Below are 24,514 nucleotides of genomic sequence, written 5' to 3'. Positions count from 1 at the left end.
GGAGTGCCAAGAATGTCCAGGTGCCTGAAACACTGGAGAGCCTATGCCAGTTGGAATTGCTAATACAGTACCCTGTTTCCCTGAAAATAAAACCTAACCTAAAAATAAGCCCTAGTATGATTTTTCAGGATGCTCGTAAGATACACCCTACCCCAAAAATAAGCCCCAGTTAAGTGAAACCCACCCCTCCACCATTGTGCAGCAACCAGAAGAAGATGTAATGACTGTATTTGAATAAATGTAGATTGTTGTACATGGAAAAAAAATCCCCTGAAAATAAGACCTACAGTAATGTGTTTTTTGGGACAAAGATTAATATAATACCCTGTCTTATTTTTGGGGAAACACAGTACTACCTTAGATAAACCAATGGGCTGAATCAATATAGGGTGACCTGTGTTAATTGAAGTGATATTGGTGTGAATCATCTGTCTTTGAGGTAGTTTTGGAAAACAAACATGAAGCAGAATTGGAAAATTAGCTTTCTACCATCCTGATGTCCTCCAGATGATCCGGACTGCAACTTTCAGAATTTCTGCAACTGGCCATCAGCTACCTAGTAGGAGCTGACCCAAACTATCTAGTGGACGTGAGATTCGGAAAAGCACCAAATGTGAGGATATGATCCATTTAGTAATTTGGTATATGGTCAGATTACACAAGCCTGTAGTTCTTATGTAAAGTCTGCTTCACAGATGTGCTGGAGGAATTTTGAAGTACTAAACATCTACATTTCTTTATTTTCTTTGCACATTTGTCATTTAGTATGCCAGAGAAAACAGAATTATATTTGCATTTTGAGTAATTTATGGTAGTGTAAAACTCAATCCAATTGTTCGTTCTAGCTGGAGTAGACATGCTGAATCAATGGAATTCAATTCAGTACAAGAGATATATTAGTGTTTACTTCACAAGTCTCATTCTGTTCTGAATATGATTAAAAACCAAATTTAGCTCATGCTACACATTTTTCCAGTATTACTTAAAGAATGCAAAAGGGATGCTACATATTATGTGTAATTTCTTAGCACAGAGCAGTTAGTGTAGGTCCTAAAGATCGACTTTGCTATGGTTTTTTTGTTTGTTTTTGGTCAAACAGCATTCTGTTTGGTTACATCTTATTCTGTGATTCAAACACCTCTTTTTCTCAAGGGCATTCTTGCCTTCAAAGCTAAGCTGAATGGTAAAGGTAAAGGTTCCCCTTGACAATTTTTGTCCAGTCGTGTTCGACTCTAGGGGGCGGTGCTCATCCCCGTTTCCAAGCCGTAGAGCCAGCGTTTGTCCGAAGACAATCTCCCGTGGTCACATGGCCAGGGCAACTTAGACACGGAACGCTGTTACCTTCCCACCAAGGTGGTCGCTATTTATCTACTTGCATTTGCACGCTTTCGAACCACTAGGTTGGTGGGAGCTGGGATAAGCGACAGGTGCTCACTCCGTCATGTGGATTCGATCTTACAGCTGAAGATCTACAGACCTTACAGCACAGAGGCTTCTGCGGTTTAACCCGCTGTGCCACCACATCCCTCCCTGAATGAGAAAGAGGCTAATCAAGACAAGAAGGTATCAAAAAATGACTAGCGATATTGCTAAAGTTTGTAACTACTAGGAAACTATCCTGCTAATAAAGCTGATATGTATTATGAACCAAGCATTATTCCTCTGTTGTACTACAGCTCAGAATGCCAAATTGTACTTTGCACATGTGAAATCTGTGACTCTTGTGCAGGGTTTCCTGAGTTGTATGGCAAGATACATACACAAAGGTTCATTACAGTTTGAGAAGTGGGTTACATGACACAGGAACCAGGAGATACTCAGGGGAGGAAACGGATTCTCCCCTCCACCAGGTTGTCCACTAAAACGGATATAAACTAACCAATTTCAGGTTGAGTGTCAAGTTTGCCCATCACTAGAAACAACAAATATAAAGAGAATGGGGGAAAGGGAGGCTACCCTCTGCCTTTAGGATACTGTAGAAGGGCAGGAATGTGGTAGTCATTTTCTATATTAACGTATTTTTAAGTAAAGGATGGGATGTGGGGAAATGTACTGTTGGGTTTTCTGCTCTGGTTCTGGGGTAATTTGTCTGGCCCTGGGAGTGGGGTTTGCTGCCGTACTTCAGGAAGCAAGACATCTTGGGATGATCCATATTATTTTGATTGAGCAAGATAGATGTGGGTAGTTTAGGAAGTGGGATATAAAAAATAAACAACAAGAAAGATATAGAAAAAATAAAATCATGGGTTATATTGTATTAGTTCAGATTTCCCATTTATGGCAGTATTAAGAAACTGAAGTAGTACTGTACAACTTACTTGCAGTCTGCTGGAGATTTAATACTGCTGATCTCTTGGTCTGATACAAAAAGTTGCCAGCAGAAATGAACTCCACCTTGTTTTTCCTTTCTCATATAGTTTCCCTCTCCCTTCTTTACCAGCATCATTATAACTGTTGTGTTATATCTGAACAGGATCTACAAATTTAATTCTCACAGCAGTATTAAGATTTGATGACCCTCTTAACTTTGATTGTAAGTGCTGCTTTTATGAGATTTTCTTCTTCTGTGAGATTACGTGTTTGCATGTTAGAGTGGCAGGCTGTAACTTTAGCAGTGATGTGATAGAATGGAAGGAGCCAGTGGCCCACCAGTCTAACCACACCAGTAATTGAAAGTTGCAGAATATTAGACCTCAAGAAGGTGATAGAATAGAGCTCATAAGAACGGGTAAGCCCTTTTCTGTTAGAAGTACAGTAATTTGATGCACTTATAGCCCCTATATTTTTCCTACTTGATACATTCATAGGGCATACAGCAGGATTTGCATCAGAGCTAGGGATGCTTTGACATCAATTCCATAGAAGCACCATCTAGCAAAACCAGTCATGATAAGTTATTCTGGAAACTATAGGTCCAAAATTTGGAGGGTAAAAGGCTAGCTGTCTGTAATATGGTATTTAAATGTTTGTACTTGTATGAGTAGCTGGCTTAATAGCTCAGTGAGTTGGAGTGCTGGGCTGCGGAGCCAGGGATTGAAAGTTTGATTCCTCACTCACCTCCCAGGAGAAAAATCAGTCTGTATAGCCATGGGCAAGCTGCACAGTCCTAGAGTGCCTGCAGAATAAGGGAATGGTAAAACAGTTTCTGAATACTCTGAAACTAGAAAAACATGGAAAAAGTCACCATAAATCAGAATTGACTTGACAGCACATTATTATTACAGAGATACACAGTGTGGTGCAATGGCTGGAGTGATGGATTAGTGCTGGGTTTTAATCTCCATTCACTGGGGATGGCCCTGGTAAAATCATTACTTAAGTATCTCACTATACCTGTACTCTTCTGGTTGCTGTAAGTTGGTTCTAACTTCGTGGCAAATAACAATGCACATGTATGACTATTTTCGGTACAGTCTTTAGTGAAGATCAACTCCACCCTGTTCCTAAGTAAGTTTGTGATTTCTTTGAGTGGGAAGGAAGTACAGTCCTACATGCTGACAGGGCTTACTTAAGTCAGCATTGTTGTAGAACCAGTAAAACATCTTGATGCCTCATTTTTTAATATTGTGGCAGCGTAGCAATGCTATCCCTGTCTATCTTATTCCTGACTTAATAATTGTGCTTTGAATTAGCTTATTAGTTTACCTTGGTCTGGTGATTTAGGGATTTGAGATGAGCATTCTGACAAATACTGGAAGACCTGTTTCTTTCATTGTGTTTGTTTGTTTGTTTTTTAACCTGGAATATTGGTACATTTTTGTTGTAAAACAGATGCACATATGACACAACCTCCTGTGGTCATCAATTTTAGATGTAAATTTAGAAAACGTGACAGTTTAATCCTGTATTTGTTGCTTGACTTTAGCTCTTCATCTGAATCATGTTGTTTAAAATATTAGATATATTTAGAGTAGGGCCATCAAATCCGTGCAGTTTGCTCACCAAATCCCCACTGATCTAGTGGGCCTACTCTAGTGATTTACTATGCTAAGTCACAGATTTCAGCCATTGTGTTAAAAAATCAGGAACTCTTACTTTAGGGAAAAAAGAATAGGAAATGTGTAACAAAAAGCAAACCAACTGAATGATCACAGCTCTTTTTCAATTTCTGTATTGCAGAAAGTCTATCAAATTAGGTTTAAATGAATTTAATCCTTTAAAATACCCATTGTTTACTCAGCTACAACTGCAGCATCTGGGCTAAGGCAGTTGTTTGTTTATCTCTTCTCTGTCATTTTAAAGCTATTCATGATTTTCCTGTTATGCTTCAACATAACAGGATAAATAAGATTAACTTCTACACATTTTCCTTTTGCATTTGGGATATGTTTAGGTTATTGTCTAAATCTGTGCACACTGTAGTTTCTCTCTTTCCTCTCAGGCTGTCTTAATGTTTCAAAGCACTACTGCTGCATCTTCTGGGCTATTGTGAGTCATTTCCCTTTGTGTTTACTTTGAACACTTGCACACCTGGGAAAAAACACTGAAACTGCACAAACAGATTTGTAGAAGCACAGCTTTCAATGTAAGGCTGATTGATATATATATTTGTACATTGTCTGGTGTTCTATAAATACTGAATGGCTGGTATTAAATTATTGATAGAAATGTGAAGTAGGAATCCAAGAAAGATTATTATAAGAGTGAAGGGAAACGGTATTGATGGAAGACCTTTTATTTAGAAGACCTGTGCCTCCTGTGGGTAGAGCCAGCTTGTATAGCCCTGAATAAGTTGCATAGTCCCGGGGCACACAGAGAAGAAGGGAATGGTAAACCACTTCAGAGTAAGTCTCTGCCTGGAAAACCCTGAAGAGGGTCACCCTAAGTCAGAATTCACTTGACAGCACATGATTATTATTATTTTATTATGGTGGGTTTTATATGTGAAAGGAAATTTGAGAATGAGGAAAGGTGTCTGAAGTGCTTTGGTAGGCAAGAGGGTTCTGCCCAGATGGCTGTGATTCATGTTTGATGAAACCGTGTGTGGGATGTGCACTTCATAATGTAAATAAAGCACAAGGCAAGTTTCAACTTGGGTTAGACAGTTGTCTGAGATATATAGTGTCTGAAGCTGCTAGAAAAAAGATTGGCATGGTGGTGGGGACTTTTATGATTCTTCCATTGATGATTCTTCCAACTGCTGAGATGGAGGGCTGCTAGCACAAAAAAGAGCCCATAGTTAAAGGAAATACTGTATGGAGGAACTGAATGTCTCTTGAGAGTTCTCCTTGAGAAAATGGGGCAACTAAGGTTGCAATTCTAAGTATCTATCTTTAAAGGCTGACATTGTTTTGCAGTATAACAAGGCAAGGTTTAAGGCAGGAGAATGTTCAGTCACTGAAGGTGTTTTATCTGTGGAAAAGGGTGATTATCTGGAAAAAGTAGCAGGCTTTCTCTGTGGGAAGGATAACTGGTAAGGCAGTTGATAGGTATTGATGACTCATATGTTAATATATGCTTTCGTTTGAAAGATAATAGACTTATTTGTTAGGTCTGGAGAACTTGTGACACTGCAGATGTTGGACTTCAAATTCCATTAGCCCACCCATGCGTGAAGGGGGTTGTAGTTCAATAACATTTGTAGGTAATCAGTTACCATAAAACTGCTGTAAATATAGGGATACTTCCATGATTCCATCTCAGAATATGATATCCATATGAGGCACAGTGTGATGAATCTGGAGAAAACCTTCACTTTGTTGTGACAGATGCAAGAGCAAAGATACCTGCATTCTGTCTTGAACTGTTTAGGGGGGAAGTGTGTAAGATTAATGTTGGAAGTTCCTGAATGTAAAGCTTTTGTCTTAGGCTTGGTTACTCATCTCCACAATTAAAAGCCTGCTTTTGCAGACTGTTTGTTTGTTTGTTTGTTTGTTTGTTTGTTTGTTAGATTTCTATCCCACCCATCTAGACCAAAGGTCTACACAAAGAACATACAGTGGTGCCCCACTGGACGATTACCCCGCTTGATGATGAATCCGCTTAACATTGAAGTTTTTGCGATCGCGAAACAATGTTTAGATGGGGTAATCTTGCTTAACGTTGTTCGGTTCCCTGCTTCAGGAACCGATTTTTCGCTTTACGGTGATCAGCAAACAGCTGATCGTTGGGTTTCAAAATGGCCACCGGCTGTAGAAAATGGCTCCCCGCTGTGTTAGGGACGGATTCCTCGCATTACAGGCACCAGAAAATGGCTGCCCCTATGGAGGATCTTTGCTGAACGAGCAGGTATTTCGCCAATTGGAACGCATTTAACGGTTTTCAATGCGTTTCAATTGGTTTTTTATTTTGCTTGACAACAATTTCACTCTACAGTGATTTCGCTGGAACAAATTAACATTGTCAAGCGAGGCACCACTGTATTTGTCTTGTTCTTCCTCTGCATTTACTATCTCTCCTCCACCATCACCATCCCCAAACAGTTGTACAGGAACTGGATCTGACAGATCCACATTGGATAATTGGAAATTGTATGCAAGTTGTTTGTATATATTCAATTTGAGAATTGGGAATCTGGGATTGCTTCCCAGATTGCTGTAGTTTCTATGATTTATTTCTCTGCTTCATGACTGGGAAAGAATAGGCTTAGAAGGTAAACACTCTTTCAAGAGATGGGTGAGGACTGGCCAGTATGAACATGTTTGTGCTATACCTTAAGGAAACCAGTAAACTACAAATACAAAGTCTTGGGATGGTGAAACTCCTTTTGGTTGGTGTGGTATTCTCAGTTTTGCAAACTACAGAGCAGAATCTTGAGGAAAAAGGAATATCGATTTCAAACTCAAGTCTATTTAAAAAAGAGCATTTAGGCAAAATGCTGACTATTTTATGTGATTAAGCACTTCAGTTCTCAAGTCCAATAGAGAGAAGAACATGAAGAATTTGACTGTAAACAGAACCTCATGTGGAAGAGCCTGTTGCCAAGAGGAGCGCATTACTGTGAATTATAAGATCAGGCTGCTGATGGTTAGAAAGAAGCTACAGAATGCAAATGATTTGTGCAGAGCTTTAACACAGAGCAGGTGATCAGAATCAATATTTAACGATGTGGTTCCATGTGCTGGAAAGTGCACAGCTCAATCTTAAAATGTATTACACACACACACACACACACACACACACACACACACACACACACACACACACACACACACACAAAGCTGAAAGCCCTGAGGCTACTGAGAGTACAAGGCGTGCCATCATAGATCTCGCTGGAAGAATGAAAGACAAAGGGGACACAGAAAAGAAAGAACCAATAGAAACAGAGAGGAGTGAGCAAGAAGAAAGTCTGGGAAAGAAGCTTGGCAACGAAGAGAAAAGGGTAATGATAATAACAGAGATAATATTAGAACTGCAGAGCTGAAAGGGACCATATGGATCATCAAGTCCAGCCCTTCTCAAGGATCCACTGTTGAGAATAAAATTTCCAACCTCTGGCTCTACAGTGAGATACCTAAGCTACTGAGCTGTCTAATAGCTCAAAAGGAGGGAAGAATGATAGTGGACGTGGCAGACCAGGAGGAGTGATTGATGAGGAGCTAGTAAGGAGGCTGAGAAGCGCTGGACTGGAAAGGTAGCTAGAAAGAAATCCCATTGGGAAGAAAGGGAATTACAAGAGAAGAGACCTTAAAGCGGGAAAGAGAGAGAGAAGCGTTGAAAGCTTGAAAGTATAAAGAGTGCCTGGCATTAGAGGAAAGGAGAAAAAAACAGATTCAAGTGAGAGGAAAGGGAAACAAATGGGAACCGAATAAGGAAGAAATTATGGAGGAGAATTGGGCTCACCACCCTTATTGTGACAGCCTATGCCTTACCAAATGACCACCCCTGAGAACCTTGACCAACGAGGAGAGATTTGGTGGAACCCCATGTTAAGAATAGAGGGAGCTATATGGTTATGAAGAAGAGTCTGATGAGTTAAACCAAGTGCAGAATTATGAATTTCCAGTTGAAGGGGTGGAGAAACCACCTTGTTAACGAATAAAATTTTTATTGTTGCACTAAATGTCTCCGGCTTTTCGATCTGAGACCAAAGAATTCCCTGGGAGTAAAAAAGGAACCTGCTTACAACAATGAATTACAGGTCTGATTGAATTTCTCTTTTAATGAAGACAGCTTCATCAATTAAGACTAGAAGTATTTTGTATTTCCCCGTTGGAGAATGGCTTTGGTGTTGTGGGACATGTTGAGCTAAAAAAGTACTCTTCTCATTCTGGATAAAGCTGCGAACTATGAAGGAGATGTGTACTTAGTATTAAGTACCTGGAAACAGTGATTGTAGGGCTGAATTATGCAAAGAGTTGCTTTTAACTTATCAGATATCTTAAGATTTGGTGGTCACAATGGAAATGGAGAGAGCAAGTAAATTAATTTGAGATAAGATGTGTGGTAGGGTGCTTTTTAGACCTAAAAATCATTTAGACTAGGGATGGTGAACCTATGGCACGCATGCCACAGCTGGCACGCAGAACCCTTTCTGCAGGCACAAAAGCCATAAATCTCCAGCTTGCTACTCCCCCCCCAAGCCAAACCTCAGGAGGAGGCTGCAGCTGCGGTGCTGGCACTTCGACAGGCAGTGGGCCAGGATCTAGAGCAGCTGGCGCTGGCGACAGATCCGGAGTGGGGTCTCGAGGCTACCTCTGTGCCCGGGATTCCCCTGTCCGCTGCCACTTCCTGTTCTGCTGCACGCCACCTGCTGAGTTTTTTCCCTTTCTTTTGTTTGTTTTTTGTTTTTCCCCCAGTTTGGACACTCGGGCCCAAAAAGGTTCACCACCACTGGTTTAGACCATTGAGGATATTGATTTATCAAAATGAACTACATATAACAGAGCTACCTTCAAAATCATTCCAAGGTGAATCTTTCATTTGGTTTCATTCTGAAACAAGAATGTCATTGGCTTATTTGTTGACAAATCAACTCCTGTATCCTTGCAGACACTTAGGGGTGTTGTCTGTTACATGGCATACTTATTTCTACACAGAAGTGTTTGGGAGGATTTTATTAGAAATCTGACAATGTTGCCCGTTTTTAGTGAGTTTTGTCATCATCTGCTACAGACTGCAGATGCTTATATGACTCAATAAATTGTAGATCTTGGCAGTTACTGCTCAGAAAACCAATACCAAATATTCGATCTGTTTATGTTTCTTGCTGTGGAGATCATATGTTTTTAAACTAATTATTTTTAAATCATTTGTTTGTGTCCTAGAAACAATATTTAAAAATACCCACAAGAAGATTTTATACAAAGAAAGGAGAAGAATATGGGGTATGGGTAATCTGAAAGAACAGACAAGTTGTTGAGAAGAAAGATAAAGAGGCAAAGCAATAGGGAGCTTTGACAGTAGGGATGAAAAAAACTTGTACTGGATCTATTTTCCCAACCAGCTCTATCTCTCTCAGCATCTGTTCCCTCTCTCTCTGACTAACCAGCCTTATCTCTATCTGCATCTCATCCCAATCTCTATCTGACTCCTTCTCCTGCCAAGCCTCATGTAACTGCTGACTCCACCTCTCCAGTCCTCTCATAGGTTCATGCAAACCAGCTCATGAATATGAATGGCATGAGTGACGTGGGTGATCGCCACATTGATCTTGACCTTATATACTGTAATCCACAAACAATGAAGTGCCCCCCCCGTATGCTCCTTTCATAAAGATGGCAATGCCCACTGGCTGCAGAAATGCATCTTGGATTTGAATTTTACATGACATGTACAGTATATCCGTAGCATTCACAAAATGTACTGTTCTCTAATTCGACAGATTGTCTTGCTTACAAATATTCATACCATACAGTTTCAGGTATTCTGAATGAGTAAAACCTAGTATTAAAAACCATTTCACACTCCCAAAGATAAAATATTCCATCACATAGTTTCTGAATTCCCCAGAGTTGTTTTGGGAAAAATCTGTTTTTCTCTGAAGTTTTGAGGTTTTCCCTGGGCTTTTACAAGTATAGTAATGCTCATGGTTTTTTTTCCCTTTTAGGTACAATTTTCTGTGACTTAAAACAATGTGATATTTTACTTGAAAAATAAAATCTTATATTATTTTTATTGATTCATGAGTAACAGTCAAGCATTTAAAGAATAAAAATAAATAGTGATTCATTAAGTGCAGTTCTTCTCTCCCATTACTGTATATTTTTGCTGAAATTGTTTTTATATATCTGATTTTCCCAAACGGCCTCTTCTCTTTTCTTGCACTGTGATCTTTATTATGAGTGGTGATTACTATTAATAAATAGCAGGATAACATATGTTATATTTAAATGTGGGAAATTTCACACTGAAATAAATCTGTTAGTATTTTCTTTTTGTTTTGTTTTGGTTATGCTTTTAATATTTGAATAGCTTAAACTTCTTTGAGCCACACAAAATCACAATAACTCTATTATTTCTTTTTGTTTTCTGTTCTAATTGTTTCTAGAAATTAAGAAGCCACCAGTGGCCCCAAAACCAACATTTGTGGTAGGGCACAAAACAGTGCCACCTCCTGTAGCACCAAAGCCAGATATTCTTCTTGCTGATGTTTTACAAACTGTGAAGAAAACAAAGCCAGTGATAGCACCGAAACCAAAGATTCTCAAGTGCTCATCTGTTCCTGAAGTTAACACTATACAACCATCTTTAAGAAAAAATTCAAGGAGTTTAGAAGACCCAAAAAAAGATTCTTCTGAGTTCTTGCTTCAATTGAATTACAAAAATGGAACACCAAGAGACAATGCTGCTTATATTATATCAGTTTGTTCTTGCAAATATGAATGTGTTCATAAATTTGGGAATGGGGAGAACTTGTACAAAAATCCAACCATTTTTGAACAGTTGGAAAACCTAGAGAACATCGGTACAGATGAACAATCAGCATCCTCATCTCTGAAAACTAGGACTGAGCCTGATATTCATAATAGGAAAAAAATGAATAAAAATAGGGCAGTCTTAAATACTAATTTACTAGAGGAAAAATTCAAGGGTCTTTTGACACAAAGTATTTTCCCCAATAGTAGCCATTTGAAGCAGAAACCTTTGAATAAACTTGAAATGGGTAATTTTAATAGTTTTAATGATTATGTAAATGTAGAATTAACAGATTTTGTTCCAGTGGCTTCCAGTCCTGAGGAAGTTATGGACTGTCCAAACAACCATATAAAAATAGCTTGTGTTGAATCTGAGAGAGCAGAAATACCTCCTTTGACTGAAAATATCAGTAGTTGCTCCTGTTCTCTTGACACAGCTCTGGAGAAAACAGATAATATTGAATCACACATGAGCACCTCTACAAAAGGGGGAAATGAATCATTCCCTTCATCTGGAACAGACTCTGCAACTTCAGCTAAATCTCTTCCAGTTCCTAAGCCAAGAAAACTGCGTGCTTCAGGTCTAGTCCGCCAAGATGGCATAGATATCCCAGGGGAAAGAATAAAAGAAACATTTGCTTCAGAGTGTGAGACTATGGGGTTTTCTGACTGTGCTGTGGGAAAAACAACAAAAATTAATGTCCTTGTTCAGAGTGTTTCCTACAACAATCAAGAACATACACCTGAAAGCAATAAATCTAAAATTGCTTCATGTGTTGCAGGAAAAATGTATCTGGTTGCTGGATCTTTAGAATCTGATTCCAAAGAAATGACCCCTCAAAACTTCCTGCCTGGAGGCTCGCACCAAGGAAAAAATGTTGAACATTCCTCTGACCTTTATTCAACAAATTCTTCCAATAACCTAGGAGAGAGTAACAGTATGTTGGCAGTTAATGACAAAAATGCCAGCTTTATAAGGAGTAGTAATCTTTCCAAGAGTTTGCCTAAGCAGTTAAAGTTGTCGTGCAGTCAGGATTTGCCTGCTTTTGAGAACCTCCATAATTCTGCGCAAGAGAAGGAAAATAAAAATGATCACTTAAAGAGTGAAAGTTCAACAAAAATAATTCCTAAAAAACCTCAAAGGCAATGCATCCCAGGTACTGGGCTGTTGAAAAAAGCTGCATCTGAGGAATTACTAGAGAGAAGTACTTACCTTTCCAATGAAGAACATTCACAGACTCCTCTGGAGGGACCACGTATACGGCATTTGTCGGCTAAAGAACAAAGTTCATTGCTATCCCAAAATTTACCAAAGTTTTCTTTGGAGAAACCTGCTTGGAAATTACCTCATCCTATTCTTCCATTTTCAGGCAATCCAGAAGCCTTAAAAAACACCAAGAATGCAAAAAACTCTGAATTTAGGAGTCCCTTGACAAAACCTCGGGCCAAATCTTTGTCTTCTGTTGATATGGATAGAATACAAAAGCCCCCAAAAGAGCCTCCAAAGAAGAATTCACTAAAGAAGTTTCTAAACATTAAATTGTCTATTTGCCTGATGAAAAGTGATTTCCAGAAATTTCTGATCAAGAGCAGCCAATCTACAGATAATACCACTGCTGCTTTCTCTCACCAGGAAGAGCTTGGCAAAAATTGTAATGTGACTAACATGATAAACAGAAGAAAGACTAAACCTGCCAAGGCACATTCTGCAGAAGTGGGTAGTCTGTCCTTACAAAAGGGAAAAGAAAAATCTAGAAATCAAGATGATGCGACAAAGAGTCAGAGATCAAAATCTTTAGATGAACAGACTTTCTCATCACAAAGATACTTGAGTTCTCTTACTCATGACTATGTACCAGAATATGAAAATGTGAGCCATTATGAAGAAATCCCTGAGTATGAGAACTTGCCCTTTGCATCTGCTGATAAAAAAACATGTTATGAATCGCACAATTCTAAAATTCTTGAAGACCATGAAGCTAATGTGTATGAAGTAGAAGAGTTATATGAGCCTACAAGAATCTGTTCCAAGTTTGGCAGGTAAGATACTGTGGAGAGAAACATATAAACCAATTGTGGGCAAAGTACAGTTAAATTGCTTGATCTCTGTTTTTCTGTATATGTCCATTAAAAAAAAAAGTGTAACATAGAAGTGGCTCCTCATGGGTGTGTGCACATTTATGCTTTAGATCCTCTTTAGACCAGGGAGGAGAGGACTTCTCCCAGAACCATGTACATTACAACAGAAAGTTGAACATAATCAAAATGAATGAAAAGCTTGTTTGTCTAACTGACCAGCAGCCTTTTCCTGTGTTATTTTTGGAATCAGCTAGATCAGGAAATACAAATTAGTACTGAAGTGGAGAATTTTTCCTTGGTGTGGAATTTTATGCAATTCTTTAATTTCTAGCTATATAGCTAATCCAAGGGACGTGGTGGCACTGTGGGCTAAACCGCAGAAGCCTGTGCTGCAGTGTCAGAAGACCAGCAGTTGTAAGATCGAATCCACACAACGGAGTGAGCTCCCATCACTTTGTCCCAGCTCCTTGCCAACCTAGCAGTTAGAAAGCATGCAAATGTGAGTAGATAAATAGGTACCACCTTGGTGAGAAGGTAAAACGGCATTCCCTAGTCATGCTGGCCACGTGACAACAGAAACTGTCTTCGGACAAGCGCTGGCTCTATGGCTTGAAAACGGGATGAGCACCGCCCCCTAGAGTCAGACATGACTGGACTAAGAATGTCAAGGGGAACCTTTATAGCTAATCCTATTCCAGGAAAAGGTTTCTTAGTCATTTTAGATATGGAAAGGACTCCCTCCAGGAGTTGAGGGACAGTGGAAATTTTACTTCAAGAATAAATGTATCTAAATATATACAGTGGTGCCTCGCATAGCGATTGCTCCGTTTAGCGATGAAATCGCTTTGTGACACATTTTTTGCGATTGCTTTGCGATGTTCCCTATGGGGGAATTTCGCTTTACAATGATCAGTTTCCTGCTTCAGGAACCAAGCATCGCAAAGTGACGATTTTAAAACAGCTGATCGGCGGTTTCAAAATGGCCACCGGGTAAACAAAATGGTCGCCCGCTGTTTTCTGGGACGGATTCCTCACTTAAGAGGCACCGAAAATGGCCGTGTTTTGGAGGATCTTCGCTGAATGGTGAGTTTTAAGCCCATAGGAACGCATTAATCAGGTTTTAATGCGTTTCTATGGGCTTTTTATTTCGCATTGTGACGTTTTCGTTCTGCAACGATTTTTGCAGAACGAATTAACATCGCAGTGTGAGGCACCACTGTATTTATGCTGCACATTTACCTGGGAGTAAGCCCTGTTTGTTTGTTTGTTTGTTTGTTTATTATCCCACCTATCTGGTCAGCTAACATCAGTGTGTGTTGTGTCTGAGGAAATGAGGAAAAATGTACAGGATCTGTACTATTACTTTACATTATGTGTTAAGTTGGTCTCTTACAGTGACCTAAATATGGGTTTCGAGGTAAGTGAGATACTCAAGGAGTGGTTATACCAGTTCCATACACCCAGTGAGCTTTCATGACTGAGTGGGGACTTGAACCCCAGCTTCCTGAGTCCTAGTCCATTACCCTATCCACTACACCACATTGTCTATCATGTACTATTGCTAGTATACTAAAGTAGTACAGTAGTGTAGATTTCTCTCCTCGTGTAGAGATTTGTATGCTCAATTTCTGACTATTGAACTGAAGTTTTTTTGCTCCACATTATATCATATGGCAAAACTGAATCTACTGTGTACCATTTGAGAATGCAAGGCATGGAGAAAAAATAAAAAAGATATTTGATCATACATATAACTACAGCAGCAAGAATTTTATATGCCAAATACTGGAAAAAAGAGGAGACTCCAACAACCCAGGAGTTAATAGAAAAGTCTTGAAGCAGTAGAGATGGATATTTTAACTGAAACATTAAAAGATAAAAGAAATTGCTGAGGCTAGAAAAAAGTGGGGACCTTTGTATACAGTAATTGGATGAGTTAAAACGAAAGGGTTAAAACTACGAGAAAGAAAATACAAGATATAAATTTAGATTTTAAAGGCTTAGAAAAAATGATAAGTGTGAAGTAAGCTTAGTAAGAAACATATAAACAAATGTAATAATGATATATACTGTTCTCTATCACATTCTGTATTTTTATTTACCCCAATGCCCTGATCCAAATCCCATTCCCTGTGATCTTCCCTTACTCAGTGGAAAATGAATAAAAAAATTTAGAAGAGAGAGGGAGAATGCAAGGCAGGCAGGAGGGAACTATGTGATTGATTGATTGATTGCTGTACAGTACACAAAACAAGAGCTCTTGTATAGGGAAAGCAAATGTAACCTGCCTACCTTCCTTACATGTTAAAATTCTGTATGAGGGAGAGAAAGGGAGGGAGACTTTTCTTGCAAACTGAAGTGGTACAATAGGCCTTTGACCAATTGAATTAAGGAACTGAATTAAGGAAGAATTAATTGCAGCTATGTAGAAAGTTTGCCCTTATACTATCTTTGGTGTATTAAGTGTTGTAATAAAGGCCTATTTACTTATCAAGCAGCTTAATCAAAATGTTTTCTTAACACTACACTGTGAGCATCTTTGAGAATAAGCAACTGACAAGCATTCAAATTATATATCTGCTCTTTTATTTGCTTGGCTTTGCCAAGATTTGCTAATGCTGTACAGAGCTTAATGAAGGGTAAGGAGCATGCATAGAGAAGACAAATAGTTTACTGTACTTTCATTTGTGTCTCTCAGGGATGTGAATAATATGTTTTGTCACCCCTGAAAGTAACCAGTAAAATTATGAAAACATGTACAGTATGACCTGAATTTTAGCCTGTTATTAAACTAGTCACTTATTCTGTATGGATGGTGAAAGAGCACCGGTTTCTGAAATGTGGAACAGCAAAGTTTCTTAGTGCAGATATTGCTATTACTAGTTATACTATCAGGCCTCTTTAGGTTATCACATGCATCATATTAGGAGCTACAATATATATCTGTAAAACTGTTATATCCTTATTTTCTCCTCCCCGAATTTGGGATGCCTTCATATATATGGGCCTTTCTGTACATATTAGGTATTTTTCTTTGATTTGCTGCTGTAATCAGTCCTCCAAAATCTCCTCCATTAAACATAAGTAATTGTGCACTCCTTCAAATTTTGGATTCACCAAAATATCAAGCAGTAGTATAGTCTTTGAAATAAAGCATCTGGCAGTGTTGTTCAGAAATCTTTTAGACCAAATATATATATTTCTTGTAACCTGGCTGGATAGCTCACCGATTTAGGTATCTAGCTCTGGAGCCAGAGGTTGGAAATTCAGTTCCCCATTGTGCCTTCTGGGAGAAGAGCCTGCCTGCTTGGCTGTGGGCAAGCTGCACAATCCCAAGGTGCCCCCAGAAGAAGGAAACGGTAAACCACTTCTGAGTAGTCTTTACCTGGAAAACCCTGAAAAGGTTTGCCATAAGTCAGAATTGACTTGATAGAACTTGATTATGCAATATGGTGTATTTCTTAGTGATTGTCATCATTTTTCTTAAATGCCCGATGATTAGAGTTAAGAATAAATAGGATATGGTATAATATTTTATACTGAGATTTTTTTAGAGAATATATTTTTAAATAAGCATGTATTATTCAGTACAGCAGTCTAGAAATACTTCTCTCTGTGTGACGGCCGGCTCACATGCTATAAGAAATTATTCTTACTCAAAGAGTAGTGGAGTGACTTAGTGGTGACTTGTTTCACATGACTGCTAATGCAGAAGTTAACCTTCCAAAAACAGCTGTGGTAGTCTTTATCCCAGAAAATGTGGGAAGTTAGTGTTTAAAATAAGGTTGCCAAGACATATTATTGGTCGATTTTGTAAAAATATTTAGAGACCTTATGTAAAATTTGGAACGTGCTGACAACTGAACAGCTCTAAAAATCAGAGTGCTGATAAAAGTTTGAAGAACCTGAGTTATTAAATAACTAATTTCATGAAGCAGGCTTTTAAAAAGAAAAAGCAGCTTTTAAAATTGAAATCAGTTTTTTATTTCCATTATATTTTTTAAGAATTATTGTTAAAATGTTTCAAATGCTTTGAAAAAAAATTCTGTGTAATGATGATTTTAATTTAAAATTTGTTGTAGCTCAAACATCTCATTATGGAGTAGTGACTATAAATTCTTGCTCTATAATATGAGGCATCATATTCATATTCTTGCTCTGTATAATGAGGCACTGTATTCATATGATCTTTTAAAAATGTTTTGTAAATAAGGCCGAGCACTTTTTGAATCCGTGTTTCCTGAGATTCTGTAACACTCTGCAAAGGTTCTTTCGGTTACTATTTCAGTCTCTCTCCCAATACACAATCTAGTATATAACAATCAATAAAAATCATAGTTCCTGTCCAGTACATATCAATTATTTTGGAGCCTGCTAGAGAGAAATGCTTAATTACTATAACCATTAGGTACACTATGGATTCACAATCCTGTATTTGTTGTAGCCTTTTCAATGTCTTGCTATATTAATTTCGCAACAAAATGCTTTAAAAAATATGGTATGTAATAACAACCCTAAACAAAGCTTCCCTTCCAAGACTGCTGTCTCTGCACATGGACCGCACTGCCAGCTGGGTGGCACATGCACAGTCTGAATCCCAAGCCTTGGGATCACAATTAACATCACTGATTACTGATACCTCCAAGAGTAATTTCAATAGTTTTGCACATTAATGCTTGCTTCTTCAGAGTGATAATCCTGGCTGTTGTGCCTCTGCAGCAGTGTGCAGACAAAACCAAATTCAAATCCCCTCTCTGAAAGTGCACACTTTTGGACACTGAAGTGGAATAAATGTGGGCAAACTGTGCAAAAATATATAAGGTAATAGCATGTAGGATGACACTTCCTAGGAAATAAAAATTCACATAATTTAATTGACTGAATAGTGATTTAAATTGTGATTGAAATAATGACTTAAATAAATTTAATTTAAATCAATCCCCTCTGTGAAGAAGAAGAAGAGAAATAGCTACAGATGGATATTAGTTGCTTGTATGATTTCTTCATCTGTATTTTGTATTCCTCATCTTTGGTATGAACCATGACTGACATTCTGCTAAGGTTCCAAAGTCTTTGCTCTGGGATGAGACTACAGTGCTGTATCCTCATTTGGGAAAAATCAAAATAACTCTGTTGCCTCCAACATTATTCCATCTTAACATAAAGAGAACCAAAAATATACTGTGCCAACTGTGTTTTAAATATGACCCTCCCACATTTTCACTGTTGACTGTTGCTGTTTATAGAACTTTACATAGATCCTTGAAGAATCTGTCTCTGGGACCTGCGTTTCAGAGCTTGGAAGTTCATAAAATTCTGGATGGCAGTTAATGAAAATATTAAAACATGATTTCCAGTTTCTCCCTGTCTGGAACAGATTGTATCATTTCAGATTGTAGATTTATTTTAAGATGGCTTTAGGTTGAACCATAACAAGGTCTTGGAAGATTTACCACTCTTTACTACAAGCCCCATAATCCCTCAACCAGCATGGCCACTTTTCTAACTCTAGCTACTGCCGCAAGACAGGACTCTATGACTTAAAATAAACTGGTGTTCCTTTCAGATTCTTGGCTTGAATTAATGCTGCTAAAACTTGCCCCTTTGTAAGACAGCTGGTTAGCTACACTGTCACTTATGTGTTTATCTTGCCTCTTGGTATGTGAGCCATGACTGTCCTAAGAATTGCAATTAAGATATAGTTGTCTCCTGCCATAACTCTGCTAGACCCAGATATTTTAGGGTTTGTGGGGTGTGCCATCCCATTAGATTTTAAATGTCTTTGGAGCTAGCACTTTGAAATTTTTTATAGCTGGTTATGAGAAAACTAGCTCTATGCTATACAAGATTATCAAAGCAGTTTCTCCTGGAGCTGTTAACATGATTCCAGTCTTTATCACAGAATACCATGTGTATTATTTATAGCCTATGGAGTAGGAATTGGCAAGCCACTCCAATATCTTTGCCAGGAATACCTCATGAACAAAAGGCTAAAAGATATGACACTGGAAGATGGGCCCCTCAGGTCAGAAGGCGTCCAACATTTTACTGACGAAGAGTGGAGGACAAGTACAAGTAGCTACAGAGCTAATGAAGTGGTTGGGCCAAAGCCGAAAGGATGCTCAGCTGTGGACATGCCCGGGAGTGAAAGGGAAGTCCGATGCTGCAAAGAAAAATACTGCATAGGAACCTGGAATGTAAAATCTATGAACCTTGGCAAGCTGGATGTGGTAAAACAGGAGATGGCAAGAAGAAACATTGACATCCTGGGCGTCAGTGAACTAAAATGGACAGGAATGGGCAAATTCAATTCAGATGATCATCATATCTACTATTGTGGGCAAGAATCCCATAGAAGGAATGGAGTAGACCTCACAGTCAAGAAAAGAGTGGGAACAGCTGTAATGAGATATAATCTCAAAAATGATGGAATGATTTCAATACGAATCCAAGGCAGACCTTTCAACATCACAATAATCCAAGTTTATGTACCAACCACAGATGCTGAAGAGGCTGAAATTGACCGATTTTATGAAGACTTACAACATCTTCTAGAACTGACATCAAAAAAAGATATTATAGGGGATTGGAATGCTAAAGTAGGGATTCAGGAGATAAAAGGAACAACAAGTTTGACCTTGGAGTTCAAAATGAATCAAAGGCTAATAGAGTTTTGTCAAGAGAACAAGCTGGTCATCACAAACACTCTTTTCCAACAACACAAGAGGTGACTCTACACATGGAAATCACCAGATGGGCAATACCGAAATCAGATTGATTATATTCTCTGCAGCCAAAGATGGAGAAACTCTATACAGTCAGCAAAAACAAGACCTGGAGCTGATTGTGGCTCTGATCATCAGCTTTTCATAGCAAAATTCAAGCATAAACTGAAGAGAGTAGGAAAAACAACTGGGCTAGTCAGGTATACTCTAAACCAAATTCCTTATGAATACACAGTGGAAGTGAAGAACAGATTTAAGGAACTCGATTTGGTGGACAGAGTGCTTGAAGAACTTTGGATAAAGGCTTGTAACATTGTACAGGAGGCAGCAACAAAAACCATCCCAAAGAAAAGGAAATGCAAGAAAGCAAAGGGGCTGTCCAATGAGGCCTTACAAATAGCAGAGAAGAGAAGGGAAACAAACTGCAAGGGAGATAGAGAAAGTTACAGAAAACTGAATGTAGACTTCCAAAGAATAGCAAGGAGGGACAAGAGGGCCTTCTTAAATGAACAATGCAAAGAAATACAGTAGAGGAAAACAATAGAAAAGGAAAAACCAGAGATATGTTCAAGAAAATTGGAGCTATTAAAGGAACATTTTGTGCCAAGATGGACATGATAAAGGACAAAAATTGTAGGGACCTTACAGAAACAGAAGACATCAAGAAGAGATGGAAGAATATACAATTATACCAGAAAGATCTGGATGTCCTGGACAATCCAGATAGTGTGGTTGCTGACCCTGAGCCAGACATCCTGGAGAGTGAAGTCAAGTGGGTCTTTGAAAGCATGGCTAACAACAAGGCCAGTAGATGTAGGCCACAGCAGTATGTGGACCGAGAACTCCCCAAAGTACAAGCTGGATTTCGAAGGGGCAGAAGAACTAGAGACCAAAATGCTAACATGCATTGGATTATGGAGAAAGCCAGAGAGTTCCAGAAAAACATCTGCTTCATTGACTATGCAAAAGCCTTTGACTGTGTGGACCACAGCAAACTATGGCAAGTCCTTAAAGAAATGGGAGTGCCTGACCACCTTATCTATCTCTTGAGAAATCTATACTTGGGACAGGAAGCAACAGTTAGAACTGGATATTGAACAACTGATTGGTTCAAAATTAGGAAAGGCGTACGACAAGGCTATATATTGTCTTATTTGACTTATATGCAGAAAACATAATGCAAAAAGCCGGACTGGAGGAATCCCAAGCCGTAATGAAGATTGCCAAAAGAAATATCAACAACCTCCGATATTCAGATGATACACTCTGATGGCAGAAAGTGAGGAGGAATTAAAGAACCTCGTAATGAGGTTGAAAGAGGAGAGTGCAAAAAACGGTCTGAAGCTCAACATCAAAAAACTAAGATAATGGCCACTGGCCCCATCACCTCCTGGCAAATAGAAGGGGAAGGTATGGAGATAGTTACAGATTTTACTTTCTTGGGCTTCATGGTCACTGCAGATGGTGACAGCAGCCACGAAATTAAAAGATGCCTGCTTCGTGGGAGGAAAGTAATGACAAACCTAGACAACATCTTAAAAAGCAGAGACATCACCTTGCTGACAAAGGTCAGCATAGTCAAAGCTATGGTTTTTCCTGTATTGATGTACAGAAGTGAGAGCTGGACCATAAAGAAAGTTGACCACCGAAGAATTGATGCTTTTGAATTGTGGTGTTGGAGGAGGCTCTTGAGAGTCCCCTGGACTGCAAGGAGAACAAACCTATCCATTCTAAAGGAAATCAACCCTGAGTGCTCACTGGAAGGACAGATCCTGAAGCTGAAGCTCCAATACTTTGGCCATCTCATGAGAAGAGAAGACTCCCTGGAAAAGACTCTGATGTTAGGAAGGTGTGAAGCCAAAAGGAGAAGGGGACGACAGAGGACGAGATGGTTGGACAGTGTCACCAAAGCTACCAACATGAATTTGACCCAAACTCCGGGAGGCAGTGGAAGACAGGAGGGCCTGGCGTGGTCTGGTCCATGGGGTCACGAAGACTCAGACACGACTAAATGACTAAACAAGAACAAATATTGAAGTCATATTAATAAGCTGTACTATGTTACTAAAAATTATTGGGTAACATTATTTCTAATCACCTTCATAAAATTGTATGATGTAGCAGGAAGCAGACTACATGCTAGGTCACTCTTGTTCAAATGCTGTTGCAAGGTGGGTTCATTAGGGGCAGCATCGAAAGTTCTAGCTGTGTGATGTCTGTTTTTTTTTTTTTAAGTTATTATGACAAAGAGGAATGTTGTCAAAATCTTCAGTCTTGAGCTGACTTCCATAATATCTGACTTGCTTTATGTCACACAATTAAACAAGTGATGTTGACATTTCAGCACTATATATTTTAACTCTTGTGCCTTGCAAAATTATCTTAATCTTCTACAGCCACTGTATTTGTTATTATAATACTCTTTTCTTTAAAGCCATGAGATATTAAATGAAAGAGGATCTACTACATCCTCAAAAATTATTACAGTAATAGGGCTTATTTTCAGGGAAATAGGATAGTATTGCTGTTTGGCAGATAATACACGAAGCCAACCACACAAAAAGATACTGAGATTTTGTCTTGAATTGTGACAAAGAAGGATTTTGAGATTTTTGCCTGAGATATTTAGGACATCCACTGAACTCTGTAATTTGTTACGATACTTGTGCAGTCACGATAGTAACTGACAGGAACAATTTTTGTAATCTTGCAGGAAATCATTGCCTCTTTATTTCTTTGGATTACTTTAAAGAATTTTGGGTTGCATTAGTGGCATAATCAGCTTCTTCAATAAATAGGTAATGCTGTGCTTAAACTATGCAACATTATTGTTATATAGGTCTTTAGCTGAAGATTTTGGTGGTTCTGATTTGGTGCTAGAAGATGCGCATTCGGATGATGAGCTGATACTGAGAGATGTGAGCAGCTCTGATGAAGATGCAGATACTAATTCAGACTCCAGCAAAGGGGAGCTTGATACACAAGAAAACGAACAGGTAGATATAATTATTTTGGTATACTTATACTTACTAATTTATTTTGGCCAGTTCTATGGTACCTTCTGATATTATTCTCAGTGTAGCTCACAATAGGAAAAATATAACAGAACAAAACACAGATAACTGGGTCAAAACAATTAAAAAAGTAAAAGTAGAATCATCACAATCTCAGCTGAGCGAAGTAATACGTATCTATCAATGAAAGGTTTTGTTTGTTTATTTGTTTTGATATGATTCTACTCGAATCTTGACCCCATCCTGCTAGGTTTTCCTGGCCTTGGTACTGCAGTGTCTTCAGGACCTAAGTGTTGCTAATTATTTCTGATTAAATTTCATGTTGAAAAAGCTTTCTGAATTACAGTAATTTTTTTAATTTAGTGGAAATAGCCTTGAAAAATAAAAATGGATGACTGAATATTTAATGCAAAGCTTATTGAGTTCAAAATATGCCATCATCCTGACTCAAATATTTCACTAGTTGATTGATGCCATTTTAAAATCAAAGTCCTGCTGCTTTCTTGAATAGATAGAAATCTGAGCTATTGGCAATTAACGGAACAATAACATTTAAAGGGCTAATGTGTTTGTATTCTAAAACTTTTGCATGCAACGATGCCGTAGCAATATCAGAGTTTGGGAAAATTACTTTTTTGGGCGGCACCTCCTATAATGCCCCATATAGTATGTCAGGCTTGTCCAACCTGCGGCCCATGGGCCGCATGCGATCCAGGTCGGCTTGTAATGCGGCCCAGTGCAATTTTTTATTTTAAAAGAAATTCCAAAGTTTCAAGTTACACTACCGGCACTTGCCGCTGGAATGCGGCCGGGGCACATCACAACGGTAGGGGGGGACAGAGGAAAGGAAGGAAGGAGCAAGAGGGGAGGGGAGAGAGGGATTGCATGAATGCATTGCACCATCCCCGTCAATAGGTGGACCCCCTCCCGGCCCCATAAAGCCACCGGAGTCGAAGCTGGCAGCCTTTGCTGTCTGAGATCGCAGCTGCCGGTAAGCGTGCTTGGAGCGGGGCTGTGGAGGACGGCTAGGGCTGCCCCCCCCATGCGGCCCAAACCAAATTTATGTGCAGCCCAAACCAACTTTTCATCTTCTAATGTGGCCTAGGGAAGGTGAAAGGTTGGACACCCCTGTAGTATGTGTTATGTAGAGGTGTTTTTTTAAAATACACTTTCCTATACTGAGGTGGTATATAGTAGTACTGGAGCCAAAAGTTTATGTATGCTACTAGGATTCTCTACCATTTTTGAATGAAGCTTAATTTTATTTGCAGATTAACACAGCTGGGAAGAAAACAAAGGTTTACCATATTGCTAAAGAAATCATGAGCTCAGAGAAAGTGTAAGTATCTGTATAGAATTAAGTAGTTTTGTGTAGGCTTGTGTGAATCTTATTTCCTTTGTAGCTTAGAATTGTTTTTCTTTTTTTAATAGGTTCGTAGATGTGTTAAAGCTGTTGCACATTGTAAGTATCTTACTTTTGTTCATATGTGTGCTTGGTTAAAAGTTAATAATCTACTAATGTCTTTACAGAAATTGTAAACCCAGTGTTACTAATATTCCCTTTTGAAAACCACTAACCAGACTAATTAAGCAACAGTAAAATAAACTGTCAAAATTCCTGGGTAATGGATAAAAGAAAATTAAGTGTGAGGTGCAGGGAAGAAGTTTGGGCTAGATGTTAGATTTTTTAGAATGTATCCTTTTTAGGGCTACCATAAATAGACTGGGGAGTAGAAACACTGCAATTAAGACCAGCAGTCTGGAATTCATGAGCATTCCCATCCAGGTCAGAATGCTGTAGAGCAGGAGAGTGTCCTTTTGCAACTTTTGGCAGGGGGTGGGACTGTTTTTGTGTTTTGACATCTGAAAATACTTTGCTTATGTGTGCATAGGTAAACCT

General features: G+C 38.8%; 1 protein-coding gene across 2 annotated transcripts in view; it reads left to right on the top strand.

The window, feature by feature from the left end:
• The window catches only part of FGD6 (FYVE, RhoGEF and PH domain containing 6), a 68,962-nt gene that overhangs the window by 5,358 nt on the left and 39,090 nt on the right, over positions 1–24,514 (top strand). For both annotated transcript variants that reach the window (XM_020815704.3, XM_078394834.1), the window contains exons 2-5: positions 10,430–12,836; positions 22,440–22,596; positions 23,886–23,953; positions 24,046–24,076. In XM_020815704.3, the coding sequence (XP_020671363.3) occupies positions 10,430–12,836; positions 22,440–22,596; positions 23,886–23,953; positions 24,046–24,076 (2,663 nt within the window). The remainder of the gene's footprint in view (positions 1–10,429; positions 12,837–22,439; positions 22,597–23,885; positions 23,954–24,045; positions 24,077–24,514) is intronic.

Source organism: Pogona vitticeps, chromosome 5, assembly GCF_051106095.1.
Source record: "Pogona vitticeps strain Pit_001003342236 chromosome 5, PviZW2.1, whole genome shotgun sequence".
NCBI lineage: Eukaryota > Metazoa > Chordata > Lepidosauria > Squamata > Agamidae > Pogona > Pogona vitticeps.
Note: the sequence above shows the minus strand (reverse complement) of the source record. Positions and strands in the feature narration are given on the sequence as shown.